Source organism: Loxodonta africana, chromosome 11 (genome assembly GCF_030014295.1).
Source record: "Loxodonta africana isolate mLoxAfr1 chromosome 11, mLoxAfr1.hap2, whole genome shotgun sequence".
NCBI lineage: Eukaryota > Metazoa > Chordata > Mammalia > Proboscidea > Elephantidae > Loxodonta > Loxodonta africana.
The window spans coordinates 17,349,417-17,368,394 of record NC_087352.1 but is presented as its reverse complement, the minus strand read 5'-3'; the positions used below and the strand labels follow the sequence as shown (position 1 = coordinate 17,368,394).

Genomic DNA, 18,978 nt, shown 5'->3' with positions numbered 1-18,978 from the left:
GTCAGTTTCCTGTGTGGCGGGCCCTGTGCTCAGTTCTGGAGGTGCAGAAATAACTAAGATGTGGTCCCTGCGGGAGCAGGAGGATTCTGAGCGACAATCCCCACTCTGTCACTAGCTGGGTAACCTTGGACATAGGTCTTAGTTTGCTACCAAAAAACCCACTGCCATCTAGATAATTTCAACTCATGGCAACGCCATGTGTTACAGAGTAGAACTGCTCCATAGGATTTTTTTTGACTGTAATCTTTACAGGAACAGATCACCAGGCCTTTCTTCCCCGGCGCTGCCGAGCAGCCAACAGCAAACCCTTTGCGCCATCCCGGGGCCTATTGGTTTGCTAGAGCTGCTCTAACAGAACTACCCCAGGTGGGTGGGTTTAACAAACAGAGATTTATTTTCTCACAGTTCAGGAGGCTAGAAGTCCGAATTCAGGGCGCTTGCTCTAGGGGAAGGCTCTGTGTGTCCACTCTGAAGGAAATCCCTGTCTCAGCTTCTCTAGCGTTCCTTGGAGATGTCCACATGGCATCTGTCTCTCCCCATTTGTGCTTGCTCCTCTCTGTCTAATCTGCTTTTTTTCTATCGCAAAAGCAGTGAGTTTTAAGACATACCCTGCACTGATTTGGCCTCATTAACCAAACAAAGAAAACCTTATTTCCAGACAGGATCCCATCCACAGGTATAGGGGTTAGGATTCCCACATATATTTTGCAAGGACACAATTCAATCCATAACAACATGTCACTTACTTTCTCTGGGCCCGAGCTGTGTGGGCTGTAAAAGGAAAGAATCAGACCGGGTTTCGACTGACGGTTTTCAGATTGTGTTCAAAGAGGTGCCCAGGGCTGAAGCAGGCAAGGCGCCCGCCCCCACCCCCACAGCCAATCCAAGCAGCCCTGCTTCAGTGTTTCCCACATCAGGCTTCCAGGCAAAATTCCTCTGAACAGAAGGTCCCTTGGCTTGAAAGAAAGCAAGAAAAACATTCAAGAAACCACACAGCAGTGGTTAAACACAGAGGCTCTGGCGTCCAGAAGCCCCGGGTGCAAATCCTACCTCAGCCACTCACGCTTCTAATCCTGTCTCCTCATCCAGAAAAACTCCTCTTCAAGGGCGCTGGGAAAGGTGCTGCAAGGGCTGAAGGAGCCCAGCTGTGTAAGCTCAGCGCCTGGCACACAGGTATTGCTGGCTGACACACAGCCAGCCCCCAACTCACAGCAACCATACTGCCTGGTCCTGCACCATCTCCATGACCGGCTGCAGATTGGAACACTGTGATCATAGGGTTTTCACTGGCTGATTTTCAGAAATAGATCACCAGGACTTTCTCCCCAGTCCCTCTTAGTCTGGACGCTCCACTGAAACCTGTTCAGCATCACAGCAACGCGCAAGCCTTCAATGACAGTTGGGTCGTGGCTGTGCACGAGGTGCATTAAATTCGGGTCTCCTGTATGGAAGGAGAGAATTCTACCACTGAGCCACTAGTGCCCCTTTGGCACATATTAAGCGCTCAGTAAACCCCAGCTACCCACCTCCTGAATAAGCCCCCAGGTGGTGCAAATGGTTAACATACTCTGCTGTAACCAAAAGGTTGGAGGTTCGAGTTAATCCAGACGATGCTCAGAAGAAAGGCCTGGCCATCTACTTCTGAAAAGTCAGCCACTGAGAACCCTATGGAGCACAGTTCTGCTGTGACACACATGGGAGCACCATGAGTCAGGATCGACTTGATGGCAGCTGGACCTGCCTCGTGACCAGAGTTGCCTTCCAGGAGAACTAGAGGCCCCTAAGCAGAGGCCAGGAACACCTTAGGGGACACCTAAGAAGTTTGACTATATCAGAGGTCAAAAATCCAAGATTTTACCAGAGCCAGGTAGTTAACACAAGTGAGGGAAATAGAAAGAGACATGGAAATATTTCACTTGCAACTCTACCAAAGAAGAAGAAAAAAAAAAAAACGAGAGAGAGAGAAAACAACAGTGCCAGCCCCATAACAAATGGGAACAACCACTTAGCCAAGTCCTGGGGACTCTGGTGAAAAGCTCACATCCCATCTATTCAGCTCCAGCCATCTGTTGCCACCCCAAAATGAGGACCCAGCATCATCAGACTGCCTGATTTTCAAGAGCAGCCAGAAACCCAGATTCTAATGTGAAAATCTGGTTTTTAAAGGCTGGCAATCAATTCCAATTTCTGTAACAAAAACACAGTGTGGGGCTCAATAAAATGCAACAGCAAGCCAAAAAAAAAGGAGGGTGGGGCAGGGCTGCCAGTGTGCAAGGCCAGACAGGAATGCTCTTGAAGGTCCTTCACAACCTTGAGAGTCTGGGAAGTTCTTAACCAAGATAAGCAGACTCTTAGGGTTTCTCCAAAGCCTCTTCCCTGGTGGAGCTGTGAGGAGCCAGAGTGCACTGAGCGTCTTGGGAAACCCAGTCTTTCACCTTCCTGCTCCTCCCCAACCTCCGGTTGCCTGCGGATGGTCGATGGGGCAAAAGCTGAGGCAGAGAGGGGTCCAGGACGAACCTGCCTGTCTTAGTTATCTAGCACTGCTATAACAGAAATACCACGAGGGGTGGCTTTAACAAACTGAAATTTATTTTCTCACAGTTTAGGAGGCTACAAGTCCAGATTCAGGGTGCCAGCTCTAGGGAAAAACTTTTTCTTGTCAGCTCTGAGGGAAGGTCCTCGTCTCTTCAGCTTCTGTTTCCCGGTTCCCTGGAGATCTCCATGTGGCCTGGCATCTATCTTCCCCCATCTCTGCTTGCTTAATCTGCTCCTTTTATATCTTGTAAAAAATTAATTCAAGACATACCCTACATTAATCCTGCCTCATTAACATAAAGACAACCCATTCCCAAGTGGGATTATAACCACAAGCATAGAGGTTAGGATTTACAACACATATTTTGGGGGGACACAATTCAATCCATAACACCCTCCAAACACCAAAAGATAGAACAAGGAGTACCGAAAGAGAGAGGTATTATTTTCCTCTGTTTATTTCAAGAGAACAAAGAATCAACCGTCAATTCTGTACAAAAACATGGCATCAGGGCAGTGGTGATCTTGGGCCAGCCCCCTCCCCCCAATATGCCAAAAAATCAGGACAAGACCAAAAAACCCAAACTCTGGAAAAAATTTCTATGAAAAAGCAGGGGATCCCTTCCCAGGCCTTCCCTCCTCCCTGTCCCCAACCCAGAAGGGTGTTGGGGGGCTGTGTTCCTGTGGAGGGAGACTGGGCAGGGTGTCAGCAGATTTAGTGTTTGGCACCCATTGGGCTTGAGGAAGGAGTCTGGAAGGGAGCTGAGGGTCCCGAGTGAGGGAAAAAAGACCCCTGACCCTGCCCCATCCCATCAGATACTGTTTATAAAAATCAGGGGGCCAGAGAGTAGAAGAGAGAAGTCATCAGAATCAAAAACTAAATAGTGAAAAGATTTTGTTTTTTTCTCTAAAAGACAAAGAATTACAAACAGCCCAGGTCCTGAGCTTCTCCAAGACTTGGGTCCTTCACTGACCCCCAAAACCTGGCAGGAGGGGGATGGGAAGCGGGGAGAGATTCGTTCTTTAAAAAGTCACCCCTGGGTGGGCAGGAGGCTCCGAGTCTCCCATCACCTTCCTGTGCCTCTTGCCGCCGCCGCTGCCGAGGAGAGGGGTCGAGGGGCCCAGGGCTATGCTGGCAAACTCAGCTTCTTCCCCTTTAGGACTGAGAAGAGAAAAGGAAGTCAGCATTACCATGGGGCCCTGAAGTAGGAAGAGGTGGAAAGGCAGCCTCCCACACCCAGACCAGGGCCTGCACGCTGGGCTAGGCAGGGAAATGGGAGAAGCGGTGGCCCCAGGATTCTCCGCATTATAAACTACAGGGAAAAAAAAAACAAACCAAAACCCACTGCCCTCATGGCAACCCCATGTGTCACAGAGTACAACTGAATTCCATAGGCTGTAATCTTATAGAAAGGAGCCCCAGTGGCACGATGGTTAAGTGCTGGGCTGCTAAATGAAAGGTTGGAGGTTCAAACCCACCAGCAGCTCCAGGGGAGAAAAGCCCTGGCGATCTGATTCCATAAAGATTACAGCCTAGGAAACCCTATGGGGCAGTTCTGCTCTGTTCTATATGGTTGCTATCAGTTGGAATCTACTCAACAGCAACAGGGATATGCAACTATAAGGATCCCTGGTGGCATAACGGTTAAGCATTTGGCTGCTAACCAAAAGGTTGGCAGTTCAAACCCACCCAGTTGCTCTGCAGGAGAAAGACCTAATGATCTGCTCCTATAAAGATTACAGCCCCGTCTGTTCTACCTCCAAGTTCACTGCGTAGTGCCTGGGGTTCTTAAAAGCTTACAAGTGGCCATTCAAGACACAATTGGTCTCTACTCTCCCGGAACAACAAAGGAAGAAGGAGAGTCAGGAATAGGAGGAGGAAATGGAATGTGTGGCTAATTACCTCCATGAACAACTGCCTCCTTTGCCATGAGACCAGAAGAACTGGATGGTGCCTGACCACCATTACTGAACATTTTCATCAAAGATTCTATAGAAGAACCCTGATCAAAGGGGGCAAAATACAGAACAGAATTTTTAATTCTCATGGAATCCAGACTTTCTGGAGCCATGGTGGCTGGATGAACCCTCAAAACCGTTGCCCTGAGATAATCTTTAAACCTTAAACCAATAATATCCTCTGAAGTCTTCTGAAAACCAAACGATAGTTTAGCTTAACTAGTAATGAACGTCTGCCTTGAGCACTGTGCTCTTTTAAGATCTATCTATATGGGATCAAACTGAGAACAGCAACTTGAAAGTTTAGGAAGGAACCTTAGTGGGCAGTGAATTTAAGTTAATGCGAGAAGAACAACTCAGAAAAGGAGGGTGAAAATGGTTACACAGCTCAAAGGAGATAATCAGTGTCACTAAATGGTACATGTGGAAACTACTGAATTGGTGTATGTTTTGCTGTGCATATTCTTAACAACAACAACAAAATAAATAAAATTAGATATGTGTGTATACATATATATACATATAAGAAACCCTGGCGGAGTGGTGATTAAGAGCTATGTCTACTCACCAAAAGTTCAGCCGTTCGAATCTACCAGGCTCTCCTTGGAAACTCTATGGGGCAGTTCTGCTCTGTCCTACAGGGTCTCTGTGAGTCGGAATCGACTCGACAGCAATGGGTTTGGTTTTTTGGTGGTATATATATTAAAAAAAAAAAAAAAAAAAGATTACAGCCTACAAAACCCTATGGGCCAGTTCCACTCTGTCGCATGGGGTCGTTATGAGCTGGAATCAACTCGACGGCACCCAACAACAACAATCTTTACAGAAGCAGATCCCCAGGCCTTTCTTCCACAGCACCCATGGGTGAGTTTGAACCACCAACATTTCAGTTAGTAGTGAAGCGCAAACCATTTACCCAAGGGGATCTGCCTGAAGTTCTGTGGGGCGGGGGCTGGGGACCCTGGTCTCGTCCTAGGGGCTGAAGACCAGAGGCCAAGAGATGGCCCCATTTCTTCTAGTGCTGGCTACTCTTCTTCCACCTTCAAAGGACCCCCCAGCAGGAGTACTTGAGTCTCTGAGGAAGGTGCAGTCTGAGTCTGGCAGGGCGGCTGGGAGAGACCACCCCCTCCCGTGCTCCAGGCTGGAGTCCTGAGGGGCTGGGGGCTGCCTCCCAGCCTTTGCCCTCACATCTGCTCTTACTTCCCCAAGACTGAGGCCTTCGTTTTCAGGGCTCTGCTGACACATCCTCAAAGAGGGCCCCCTGCCCCCATCCCACAGTTATTCCTCCTCACGTCTCCGCTTTATTTCCTTCTTATTTTATAGCAATATGTTCTGTATGTTTATATAATGCTCTCAAATCCCATAAGATATATGTCACTATTATTCTTCCAAAATACATAATTCATAATATGAATTTCAAAGTAGAAATACGTTGACCTCTGTAAGGCTCTCTAACATTAACCATAATTCATTAGAAACCTGTAAAGTCACAAGAAAGTTATTTAGAAAATTAATGAACTTAGACATAGAAGCATGTGAAGTATGTCGAGAACGTAAACAACCTTTAAGTTCACTTGACCCAGTATCTGTAACACAAGAAAACATGACATAAATCTAAACAACCTCCCTAATCTCTAACCTTGAGGAGAAGATGCATCATTTGGCTACTCTCTCACCCTGGAGAAAAGACATAATGTACTAGTCTTTGACGTCACACTGGCCCTTGTTGTCTGGAGCCAAGGTGACAAATTCACATATAAACCCTGAATTTCTGCTCACTCACTGAGGGAAGGCAGAGATGGAACTGAGACTCTGCCTGCCACTGCCGACTTTGAACCCTAGCTACGAGGGACCTCTGCCAAGTTCGAGCCATGGGTAAGCCTTCCTCCTGAGCCCTCTCATTAAACGTAAAAGCCTGAAGTCTAAGGATCTGGACTCCAACCATTGAACTAACACTGTAATTGTTAATTCTGATTCTCTGGTTCTAAATGAATTTTATGAGGTCTTTCTTGCACGCCTTGCCATGACTACCTTGTAATAAACTAAATGAGTTTACGCATGTCAAAACTGGGTATCTATTAAAAAAAAAAAAAAATTAACTTTCTAATATTTTTAAAAATCCTACACAACATAATGCTTCCTTACTTGTCCATTCACTGTCTCCCCTGCTAGAAAAGAACGAGAGGAAAGAGCCTTGTCCATCTTTTTTTCTACTGTTGCGTCCCTGGAGCCTAGCACCAGGCCAGGGACCCAGAACGTGTGACATTTGCTTAACAAAATGAATGAATGAACAAATGAGTGAATGGGCCTCAATGACAGAGAGGAAGGAGCCTTTCCCTTCTCTGAGCACCGCTAGAGTAGGGAGGATGGGACTTTTCATGGATATGAGACAGAAAAGCTGTGGGCCTGGATCCCCAGGGCAGGAGCATGGCCTAGGAGAGACTCCGAGAGAGGAAAGGTCAGAGGCCACTCCTGCCTCACCTCTGGTCCTGCCTTCTCCTCTGCAAACACCCAGGGGCTGAGGGGAGGGATCCCTGCTACCTCCACGTGGTAAAGACAGAGCTGTTGCTGTTGTCAGTTACATTCAAGTTAATTCTGACTCATGGCAACCCCATGTGTACAGAGTAGAACTGCTCCATAGGGTTTTCTTGATTATGACCTTTTGGAAACAGATCGCCAGGCCTGTCTCCCAAGAGGCACTTCTGTCTCTGAAAGGTGCCTCCTTTCTGTTAGCAATTGAGTGCTTAACTGTTTGCACCACCCAGGGACTCCAAAGACAGAAGTAAAAAAAAAAAAATCAAACCCACTGTCACTAAGTCGATTCTAACTCATAGGGATCCTATAAGACAGAGTTCTATTGCCCCATAGGTTTCCAAGGCTGTAATCTTGATGGAAGGAGGTTTAGTTGTGCAGTGAGTAAAGCAATTGACTGCCAGCTGAAAGGTTGGTGGCTGGAAAACATCAGCGGCTCCAGGAGAAAGATGTGGCAGTCGCTTCTGTAAAGATTTACAGCCTTGGAAACCCTGTGGGGCAGTTCTACTCTGTCCTATAGGGTTGCTATTACGTGGAATCAACTCAATGGCAGTGGGTTTGGTTTATCTTTATGGGAGCAGGCAGCCACACCTTTCTCCCATTGAGCAGGTTCGAACCACCGACCTTTCAGTTATCAGATGAGTGCTTTAACCACTGTGCCACCAGGACTCCTTAAAGATGGAGGCAGCAGCCTGAATTTCTAGGCAGGAGGAAGCACGGACTCTTCAGAAGGCAGCCCCTATGACCCTCCCCATCTGATCTTCTCTTGAGCTGCTCAGGGGCCAAGGAGAGATATTCCTGGGCCCCTAGGGAGGCAGCACCTGAGGTCTAACCTCCTGGGGGGCGGTGGGACAAGAGCAGAAGACCCCCTTCCCTGAGGGCTATGGAGCGCGGGGCAGAGACCCTTCTGGCCCGTCCTCCACCCCAGCTACCTTTGGTGATGTAGAGGTAGAAGAAATCGCAGTAAAGGACCGTCTGGACCAGGCCCGCCACGATGGCGATGAGGTCGAAGAAGCCCTCGAAGTGGTAGCGCCAGATCCAATTGAAGAGATAGAATGTGCGGTAGACACCCAGGGCGAACAGATAGTGGCTGGTGATGGTCTCTGCCTCGCCCGTCTTGCTCACCATGAACAGCTGCGGCAGGATGGCCACCGACTCCAGGTAGATGGAGAAGGTCCAGAGGATCTGCAGGGAGGCCAGGAGCAGGCTCAGAGACCGCGGGGTGGCGGAGGGCAGGGTGGGAGAGGAGGCAGGGCCGGCGCAGCAGTTCCAGGCACAGACACTGGAGTCAGAAAGTACGCCCGGAATGGTACATGTAGAAATTGTGGAATTGGTGTATGCTCTGCTGTGTATATTCCAGGGCTTCCAATAGGTTCCTTCTGGTTTGAACGACTGCTGAGAATTTGCATTTCCACCCCAGATATACTGAATCGGAATCTACAGTTTAACAAGATCTCCAGGTGATTCTTATGTATGTATAAGAATCACTTGGGGATACATGAGTATCACCTGGGGATCTTGGAACTGGGTGGAAGCCCTAGGATATTCTCAACAACAAAAAACATAAAATATAATTAAAAAAATAAAAATAAAGGCAATTAAAAAAAAGAGCAACCAGTACAGCTGACAGGGCTGAGCACTTAGTGTGTGCAGACACTGTTCTGCTCGTGCCACATGTGTGCCATGGATTGAATTGAGTCCCCCCAAAACCCATTGCCATGGACTCGATTCCAACTCATAGCAATCCTATAGGACAGAGTAGAACTGCTGCATAGGGTTCCCAAGGCTGTAATCTTTACAAAAGCAGACTGCCACATCTTTATCCCGTGGGGCGGCTGGTGGATTCCAACAGCCATAGCAGCTGAGCGCTTAACCTCTACACCACCAGGGCTCCTTGTCCCCCTGAGAGATATGTCGAGTCCGAACCCCTGTATCTGTGAACATGACCCTGTGTGGAAATAGGGTTTTTCTTTAGTTATGTTAATGAGGACGTAGCGGAGCAGTTGTTGTGGAGTGGATTCCGACTCGTAGCCACCCCATATGACAGAGTAGAACTACCCCATAGGGTTTTCTTGGCTGTACTTTTTATGGGAGCAGATTACCAGGACCTTCTCCTGCAGAGCCACGACCAAGTAAGTTCAAGCCATCTACCTTTCAGTAAGCAGGCAAGTGCTTAACCATTTAGGGTGGGTCCTAAACCTAACCCCTTCTGAGTGCTGTCTTATAAAGAGAGCAGAAGAGACACAAACACACACAAGGGTGAGAAAGACGCCACACGCAGACAGAGGCAGATGTATCTACAAGCCCAGGAACGCCAAGGACTGCCAGCAGCTACTAGAAGCTGAGGGAGACCAGGAAGAACCTTCCCCTAGAGTGGACAGAGAGAGCATGGCCCTGCCAATGACCTGGATTCAGACTTCTAGCCTCCAAAACTGTGGAACAATAAATTCCTGTTCTTTAAAGCCACCAACTTGTGGTATTTTTGTTATGGCAGCACTAGGTAACTAAGGGAAGCCGCTGGGTGGTATAAAGGTTAATCGCCTGGCTGCTAACTGAAAGGTTGGTGGTTCAAGTCCACCCAGAGGCTCCTTAGAAGAAAGGCCTGGTAATCGACTTCCAAATAATCAGCCACTGAAAACCCCGTGGAGTACAGTTCTAGTCTGACACAAATGGGGTTGCCGCGAATCAGAATCAACTCAACACAACAGGTAAATAAGGCAATGTGTATTCACTCATTTAATCCTCACAACAGCCCCCCCCAGGGAGGTACTATTATCACCAGCCCCATTTTACAGATGACACTGAGGCACCGACAAGGTAAACGGTTCACCCAAGACCACACAGCCAGTGAGCAGCAGACCTGGGATTCGAACCAAAGGTGCAAAGTCAGTGCTTATAAAACTTGGCAATTACACCTCTCCAAAAGGTAGACCAGAGTTGAAATCTTGGCTCCAGGATTTCCCTTCTATGAGACCCTGGGCAATTACAGGAGCAAGAGACTCAGATTCTCCGAGCCTCAGTTTCCTCATCTCTAAAATGGGACGATTCCCCCACTCTCATACAAGCATTGTTCAATGTGGCATCTTTAAAAACATAAAACAGACTATGTCACTCTCCAGCTGCAAATCTTCTGGTAGCTTCTTCCCATTGCAACCACGATAAAATCCTAACTCCAAAACAATGTGCAGGGGGGAGGAAGTATACATGAATTCTCATTACCTCCTCCGCAATTTTTTCTGTAAACCTAAAGCTGCTCTAAAAAATAAAGTCTATAAAAAAAAAATTCTAACTCCTTCCCTAGGCCTTCAAAGCCTCCCCCCAATCTAACTTCATCTCCTACTCCCTCAGGCCCTTGACCCCGAACTGCAACCACCAGAGCTTCTAGATGGTCTTCCTAACCCCTATACATCTGAACATGACCCTGTTTGGAAATAGGGCTTTTTGAACCCTTAGTTCAAATCCCAGCTTTGCCACACACCAGCTGTGTGGTCTTAGGGTGAGTTGCTGTTATGGATTGAATTGTGTCCCCCCAAAATATGTATTATAAATCCTAACCCCTATACCTGTGATTGGAGCCCTGGTGGCACAGTGGGTAAGAGCTTGGCTGCTAACCGAAAGGTCGACAGTTCGAATTCAGCAGCCACTCCTTGGAAACCATATCAGGCAGTTCTACTCTGTTCTATAAGGTCACTACGAGTCAGAATCAACTCGACGGCATGGGTTTGGTTTGGTTTGTTTTTTTATACCTGTGGTTGGAGCCCTGGTGGTTCAGTGGTTGAGAGCTCGGCTGGTAACCAAAAGGTCAACAGTTCAAATCTACCAGCTGCTCCTTGGAAACCCTATGGAATAGTTCTGCTCTGTCCTCTAGGGTTGCTATGAGGGCAACAGGTTTTGTGGCTGTAATCCCATTTGGGAACAGGGTTTTCTTTTTTACGTTAATGAGACTCTGGTGTAGCGTATGTCTTATACCAACCACCTCTGAGATCTAGAACAAGCAGAGAGGCAGAGAGAAGAAGGCAGAGATGGGGAAAGAGAGATGCCAAGCCACAGGAAGACTGCCCAGAAGCAGAAGCTCAGAAGAGACGAGGACCTTCCCCCAGAGCTGACAGGGAAAGAAAGCCTTCCCCTGGAGTCAGCACCCTGAATTTGGACTTCTAGCCTCATAAGCTGTGAGAAAATAAATTTGTTTGTTAATGCCATCGCTTGTGGTATTTCTGTTACCGCAGCACTAGGTAACTAAAACACCCCCCACGCACTCAGCCCAGATCACTACTTAAGGAGCAGTGACAATCAGCATTCGTGAGCAGGGCAGGGCACCCTAGGATGGGGGAGAAGAGACTTCAGATGTCCATGGGCCCTTTTTTCAGTCTCAGGATCCCTGAAAGTCCCATCTGGCCTGAACTGTGACCTGTAGGACCCACTGAAACTTCCCTGTGCAAAACAAGGCCAGGTGACAGGTGTGGCTACTGCTCGGCTGTTTTGGTTTGTGGGAGGGAAGCAGGGTACATCAGTTGCTATGTATTCATAACACCTCATGCTTACATGACATTTATTTCACTAGAGCCCAGGCACTATTCCATGCACCTTACAAGTATTAACTGGCCATAACCCTGTGAGATAAGTTCTATTGTTACCCCCATTGTACAGAGGAAGAGACTGAGGCCCAGGAAGAAGTCATCCAAGGTCACACAGCTAAGTTGTGGGTAGAACCGGAGTTCTTGCCCAGGCAGCTGGAGTCCGGGGCTTGTTCCTATAAACACCCAGAATCCTCCAGTGAGGCTATTATTAGAAGCCAGGTTAGTTGAGGACCTCTAGAAACATACCCATTAAGTAGATGCACACCCAAATGTTATCCTGAGGTAACCCCTAAGGAACAGAATCAGAGCATGAGAGAGGAGAGGGAGGTCTGGCACATTTTACTTTACATATTTCTGTGTCGTCTAAATTTTTAAAGATGCTCATTTCCCTTGTATGGTAAAAAACAAAAAAAAAGATCAAACGCTTTAGGATGCACCAGTGAATAGTATGGGCTCTCAAACCAAAAAACCAAACCCAGCGCCGTCGAGTCGATTCCGACTCATAGCGACCCTATAGGACGGGGAGAACTGCCCCATAGAGTTTCCAAGGAGTGCCTGGTGGATTCGAACTGCTGACTCTTTGGTTAGCAGCCATAGCACTTAACCATTACACCACCAGAGTTTTAGAAGCAGGTAAATGGAGCCCTGGTGGTGCAGTGGTTAAGTGCTTGGCTGCTAACTGAAAGGTCAGCGGTTTGAACTCACCAGCTGCTCCATGGGAGAAAGATGTGGCAGTCTGCTTCTGTAAAGATTACAGCTTTGGAAATCCTATGGGGCAGTTCAACTCTGTCCTAAAGGGTGACAAGGAGTTTTGGAAGTAGGTGGCCCTGGGTTCAAATCCCAGGAGCAGTCCTCTCTGAGCCTCACTGCAGAAATGGGGAGGAGGCCTGCTTGCCAGGGCAGCCAGAGTATCAGACAAAATAAAGATGCATTCAGAATGGTCAGCGCGGGGCCGGGGACACAGTTGGTGCCCATACATTGCACAAGTGACTTCCCCTCTCTGAAGCACAGAACTGGAAAAAGCTGGAAGTCAAGAGGCCTGAGTTCTGTTTGGCCTTCCTTCACCTTGAACAAGCCCCATTGCCTCCCCAGGCCTCAGTCTCCTTATCTGCAGAATGGACCCAGTAACCCCCAGAAGCTGTCCTGCTCTGCAGGGCAGTTGTGAGTAAATAAAGGGCTTGACATCAGACCTGGTAGGTGCTCAGTGCAGGTGGCTGACAACGATCATGTTTCCAAATTCCAGAGTGACAGAGCCAGGCCCGAGGTTCCTGCCCAGGCCTGGTGCACCACCCTCAGACATTTAACAGTGGGGACCCATGGGCCAAAGCCACCCTCCCTCAGGATTTGTCTAGCCTGCATAGTGCTTTCAGAAATATATTTTGAATCAATGGCCAACATTTTCCAGTGAGAAGAACCACCGACCTTTCATTTAGCAGCTGAGCACTTAATCACTGTGTGACAAGGGCTCCTTGGGAGAGGAAAGGCTGCCTCACATTTATGATTCTTGCTGTGCGGCACAAACGGTTTGCTCTCAGCTACTAACCTAAAGGTTGGCAGTTCAAATCCACCCAATGGTACCACGGAAGAAAGGCCTGGCGATCTGCTTTTGTAAAGGTTACGGACAAGAAAACCCTGTGGAGCAGTTCTACTTGATAACACACAGGGTCACTACAAGTCAGAACTGACTCAACAGCAACAGGTTTGGGTTTGGTTTTGGTTTTTGCCAGCTCTAGGAGGTATGACAGGAGCCTAGTGGCTCAATGGTTAAGCATATGGCTGCTAACCAAAAGGTCAGGGGTTCCAACCCACCAGCCACTCCACAGGAGAAAAGACCTGGTGATCTGCTCCCATAAAGATTGCCACCTAGGAAACCCCATGGGGCAGTTCTACTCTGTCCTTTAGGGTCACTAGGACTCAGAATTGACTTGATGGCACCTAACAACAACAGGAGGCCTAATGGAGTCCCTGGATGGCATGAACAGTTAAACGCTCAATTACTAGCCAAAAGGTTGCTGGTTTGAACCCACCCAGAGGCACCTCAGAAGACAGGCGTGGCGATCTGCTTCTAAAAGGTCACAGCCTTGAAAACCTTATGGAGCAGTTCTACTCTGAACACAAGAGGTCACCATGAGTCGGAATCAACTCGACGGCAACTGGTGAAAACAACAACAAAGGAAGCATGAGCTCACAGATTTAGAACAAAAAAAGAAAAAAAAAAAACAGTTGCTATCAAGTTGATTCCAACTCCTGGCAACTCCATGTGGGTCAGAGTAGAACTGTGCTGCACAGACTTCTTAATGGCTGATTTTTCAGAAGCAGATTGCCAGGCCTTTCTTCCAAGGCACCTCTGGGTGAACTTGAACTGCAAACCTTTCAGTTAGCAGCGAAACACTTAACTAGCAGTTTGTACAGTTCCCACCAAAATATCAAGGAATAGGAAGCCCGATAGCTATTTCAGCTATTTAACAAACTTTGACACAGCATGTCCAATCACGCACCAGGCACTGTGCTTTACATATTACATTACAACCCAAGATGCAGAAGCTGATTAAACCCACTTTACAGAAGAGGAAACTGAGGTGCAAAGAGGTTACATGACTGGCCCAAGGTCCAATAGCTGCTAAGTGGTAGAGGCAGGTTTCAAATCCTCACTCTCTGGTTCGTGTCCATGCTGCATAATCCTCACAATGGCCTGATCCCTACTTTACAAACAGGGAAACTGAGGCATGGAGAGGTCAGGTAACATGCCCAAGGTCACACTAATAGAAAAGAACAGATCTAGGGTTAAGATCCAAGCAGCCTGGTCGCCGGGTCCTTGTTCCCAATTCCTGAGTATCCAGTCTGGTACTCACTAGGCCAGTGACCGTGAACAAGTCATTTAGACTCTCAAAGCCCCCACTTCCTCACCTATTAAATGGGGCTGCTGTGAAAAGTAATTAGTTAATGCAGACAAAATGCTCTGAGGCGTGTCTGGCCCAGTGAGTGCTGTGGCTGTGTTCATATCATCTGACCCCACAGCCTGTGCCCTGAACTTTGATGCCCAGGAATTAGGACATTTGAACAAACGCTGCAGAAAGAAGCCTTTGAAGAGGCCCACCCTCAACAGCCATGCCATCCCACCACTATGGTGGCCCTGGTGGGTGGCCTACCTCTAGAGGGGTGAAGTCATGGTTGACCAGGAATGCCAGAATGGCTGTGGGGATGACAAGAAACTCCACCCGGAACGTGTCGTGGTTCCCATCATAAGTGGCTTTGAACTTGCTGTAAATCATCCAGACTGTGGTGAAGGAGCAGGCAATGTAGACCACCTGTCCAGGGGGATGAGGATGCCTCAGTTCACAGCACAGAATCCCCGACCCCGAAAGTCCCAAGCCCAGGAATCCAGACAAGTTCAGGCCCCCAGCCCCCTTCTCCCCCAGACCCAGGAGTCCCAGGCCCTCCTCCCTTGGACCCAGGAGTCTGGGCCCCCACCCCCTCCTCCCTCAGACCCAGCCCAGAGCCTCACCAAGTTGTGACCAGGAGCAAATGCCCCTCTCTAACCCCCTCTAGCTTGGCGGCTACCCTGGCCTTCTTCTCCCTCATACCCAGGAGCCTGGGTCTGCAGCCCCCTCCTCCCTTGGGCCCAGGAGTCCAGAGCCCCCAGCTCCTCCCGAGGTGGGGCAGAGCCCTTACCTTCATGCAAGTGTTGTAGAGGGAGATATAGTTGGTGAAGAGGTCCAGGTAGCGGGCAGTGAACACCACAGCAAACAGGACCTGGCTCTTCCCAGAAATTCCTGTGGTCCAGAGAGAGAAAGAGCTCCAGGGGAGGAGGCTTGGGGTGGGCTGCTAGGAATCAATGAAGACGCCAGCGCCTGGGCCAGGCTGGAGCAGCCCTGGAGTGCAGCTGTCCCCGGAGGCCACCCCAGCCCGCCTGCCTGAAAAGGGACCTTTCCCACCTCCCACAGCCAGGGGGCGGCCGGGGCCCGCAGCTACTCCAGCCCGAGGCTCCGGCCGGGGCTAGGCCTCACGGCCGCCCGGGGCCCCCTCGGGGGCTCCCCACGTCCAGACCCCAGGTGGGGCCCACAGAGGCCCCCGCCTGCCCTCAACCCCCTGGAACCGGCCACCTCCCTCCCGCCCCCTCCCCGGCCACCACCGTCCACGTCACCAACTCCCAGTCACCTCTCTGCCTGCCACGGCTCCCTGTTCCCAACCCCGGAACCCCCGGGCTGCCCAGATCGGGGCGAGCAGGGCGGAGCTGGTGGCCTGAGATCCCTCCGACTAAATTGTCTGCACCCTCCATTCTAGAGAAGGGAGCTGACCCCCTGGTGACCCCGGATCTGGAAGAGGGATCTCCTAGCCAACGGTGGGGAAATGGGCCTGTCCCCCTGTTGCCCCCCAAACCCTTCTCTGAGTCCTGGGACGCCCCCCTCCAACTCTTCCGCCTCTCTCGCCGCGGTGGCGGGGTCTCACCGGCACAGGAGCGGGACTTCCAGATTTTGAGCAGTAGCAAGATGATGGCCAAGAGGTGGGAGAGGTCCCCCAGGAATCGGAAGAGATTCATGGTCGGGGGGGCTCTGGCAGGGCTGCGCTGGAGGGAGACAGGCTGGCGGGTGGCGGCCCACCGGGGCTGCGGTGCTGGCCAGCGGCTGGGCTGGGGGTGGGAGAGGGGCCCTTGGGGGCTCGGCTCCGGGGAGGGGGGCCTGGGAGGGGGAGCCGAGTCCGGAGCTGGCAGCCAAGCCCGAGCTAGGAAGAGGGAGGCGGGCGGTGGGGAGGAGCCGGGGCTGGGAGGCTCCGCCCCCGAGGGCGGGTCGGCTCTCAAGCGCCCCCTGTTGTTGTTTTTGGTGTGCCGTCGAGTTGATTCCGACTCAGAGTGACTCTACAGGACAGAGTAGAACTGCCCTATAGGGTTTCCAACGCTGTAATCTTTACGGAAGCTGACTCCTTCATCGTTCTCCCGCGGAGCGGCTGGTGGGTTCGAACTGCCGACCCTTCCGTTAGCAGCCAAGCGCTTAACCATTGCGCCACCAGCACTTCCCTTTGCTTGCAAAGTCGGCTCTGAGTGCACCCCCAAGGCTGCCTCCTTGAAACCCGTGGGATCGCTGGGATCTGAAGCTCCGCAGTCCAGCACCAGCTCTGGCAGGCGGTCTGTGCCTCTGTAAGGCGGGCGGTCCGGCTGCCCAGCCTTTGCCCTTGACAGGGACCCGGGGCTGGACTGCCAGCTTCAGCCCTGCTCAGGGGCCTCCAGCTCTAATCTACCCACAAGCCAAGAAACTGGGGCCCCAGGCCTTTTCTCCCCTAGAACTGAGGAGTCCAAGCCTGGAGCCCCCAGCCCCCTCCTCCCTCAGACCCCAAAGTCTGGGCTCCCAGCCCCCTCTACCCTCAGGATCTCCTTAGGGCCCCAGCCCCAACCATCCTGTGGCTCAAGCAACCTCGCCCCAGGAGTCTAGATCCACAGTGCCCTCCTTCCTCCCATACCCACAAGTTCAGTCCCCAACTCTCTTCTTTCTCATAAATGTCAGCCTTCACCCCTGCTCACCTAAACCTTGGGGATAAAGGAAATGGAAGCCTCACCTAGCATGCTCAAGGGCAAACTCAGACCCAAGCTACCCCAGGACCCTTCATTGCCCAGGGTCCGGTGTCTGCTCCAAAATTCTTCCTCCCCCACCCCCTCCCACACACATACTCTCTCTCCCCCAGCCTCCACCCACAGGGGGCCATGTGTCAGGGCCCCACTTCACCCCAATACTGGAAGGGTTTCTACAACTGCTGGGCCCCACATCTGGAGCAGGAGGAGCTGGAGCTGGCCAGCTGGATGGTGGGACCCTTAGGGGGCCCAGGCCATGGTCTGAACTGCTGTGTGGACACTGTAGCCCTTCTGGGTGTTTCAGCACCCATGGGTGATGGAGGCCAGTACCCCTAAGGAAAAGAAGGGGTACCGAGGTACTGGCTTCCTTAGAAGGCTGGGTGGACTGGGTACCTGAGGGTGACATCTATGAGTCTTGGACTATGAGTCCCTGAGAGTGGTTTGTGCTGGGGCTGAGGGGGGGTCTAGATTTCTGGGTATCAGGTGAGGAGGGTACTGGGGGGTCTGGATTCCTGGGTCCTGGGGGAGGAGGACACTAGGGACTTGAATTCCTGGGTCTGAGGGAGGAGGGGGCCCCAGGACCAGGACTGTTGGGTCTGAGAGAGAAAGGGCAGGGAACCTGGACTTTGGGTCTGGGAGAGGAGGGTGCCCACACTCCTGGGTCCAGGGGGAGAGGAGGGGAGAGGGAGCCTGGACTCTGGCTTCATGATGGGGACCTAATTTGCAGGCCTGGCCTTCTAGGGCAACAGAAACCAAAGGTTGGGTCCTAGAATGGCTGAGACTAAGTGGCAACTAGCCTCGGGGTTCCCGGGCCTTAAAGCCGGGAAACAGCAGAAGATAGCTGCCCCTGGGCCCTGGAGTCCCTACCCAAGCTGATATTTCAAAACGAGTTCTGAGTCCCTGACTGCCTCCCCTTTCCTCCTCCCTTTTTTTCGAAGCCCCTCACTCCCTGGTCCCAGGAGGGAGGCAGGGTCTGGGAGAGGGTGGGGGCAGCCCCTCCCCCAGCCCCTCAGGAGGAGGGGTCTCCGGGGAGGCCGGGAGGTGGGGGCTGTGGGTCTCCCGGCAGGGCGGACGGGGACTGAATGTTAATCGCATCCCAAGTGAGTGTGTGTGCGAGAGCAGAGCGGGTGTGCGAGTCCTTCCCGCTCCGGCTCGGAGGAGCCAGAGGAGCCGCGGCTGCCGGCTGCCGCCGCCCGCCGCCCGGCTGCCTGCCCGCAGCCTCCAGCGGCCACCGCAACGGCTCGGGGTGCCGGGCTGGGTGGGTCCGCCCGGCCCCCAGGGGTCCCTCGTGCGTTTGCCATCTGCCCGGTGAGGCTGTGTCCGGGTGTCTGGGTCTGGGTTGGCGGAGGAGGGGTGTGTCTGTGTCAGGGCTGCGGTGGCCAGGCAGGGAGGGGTCTGTTTGTCTGCACCGACCCCGAGCCGCCTGCCTGGGTGTCGCGGGCCCCCTAGTCCTCCCGCCGGCCCCCTTGCCCGGATGGGTGGTGTGTACCTGGGCTCTGTGCCTCCTGCCTGCGTCCGGCCGGGAGTCTGGGCGTCCTGGCTGCCTGTGTCCTCCAGTCTGTCCGAGCAGCCACGGACGGCAGTGGCAACCCGGCCCCCATTGGACCCCCTGTGTGTGTGTGTGTGTGTGTGCGCGCGTGTGTGTGGCTCCCTCCTCCGGGCTCCAGAGTTGTCGAGGGGGAATCCCAGGGAAGTGAGCTGTGCGTGTGTGTGCGTGTGTCTGTGTGTGTTGCTGCCTGGGTTTGAGAGTGGGGGCGCAGAGAGGGGGTCCGGAGGTGGCCAAGCGAGGAAGGGGCCGGCAGTGCCCTAGAC

The 18,978-nt window shown here is 51.6% G+C and overlaps 1 protein-coding gene across 1 annotated transcript; it reads right to left on the bottom strand.

Annotated features, from left to right (window-relative positions):
• Positions 1–3,355: 3,355 nt before the first annotated feature.
• On the bottom strand, positions 3,356–16,272 carry KDELR1 (KDEL endoplasmic reticulum protein retention receptor 1). The gene is made up of 5 exons (XM_003406834.3): positions 16,053–16,272; positions 15,276–15,376; positions 14,753–14,911; positions 7,959–8,211; positions 3,356–3,697 (listed from the first exon to the last, which is right to left on the bottom strand). The coding sequence occupies exons 1-5, from the start codon at positions 16,141–16,143 to the stop codon at positions 3,663–3,665; spliced, it is 639 nt and encodes a 212-aa protein (XP_003406882.1). The 5' UTR covers positions 16,144–16,272; the 3' UTR covers positions 3,356–3,662.
• Positions 16,273–18,978: the final 2,706 nt, after the last annotated feature.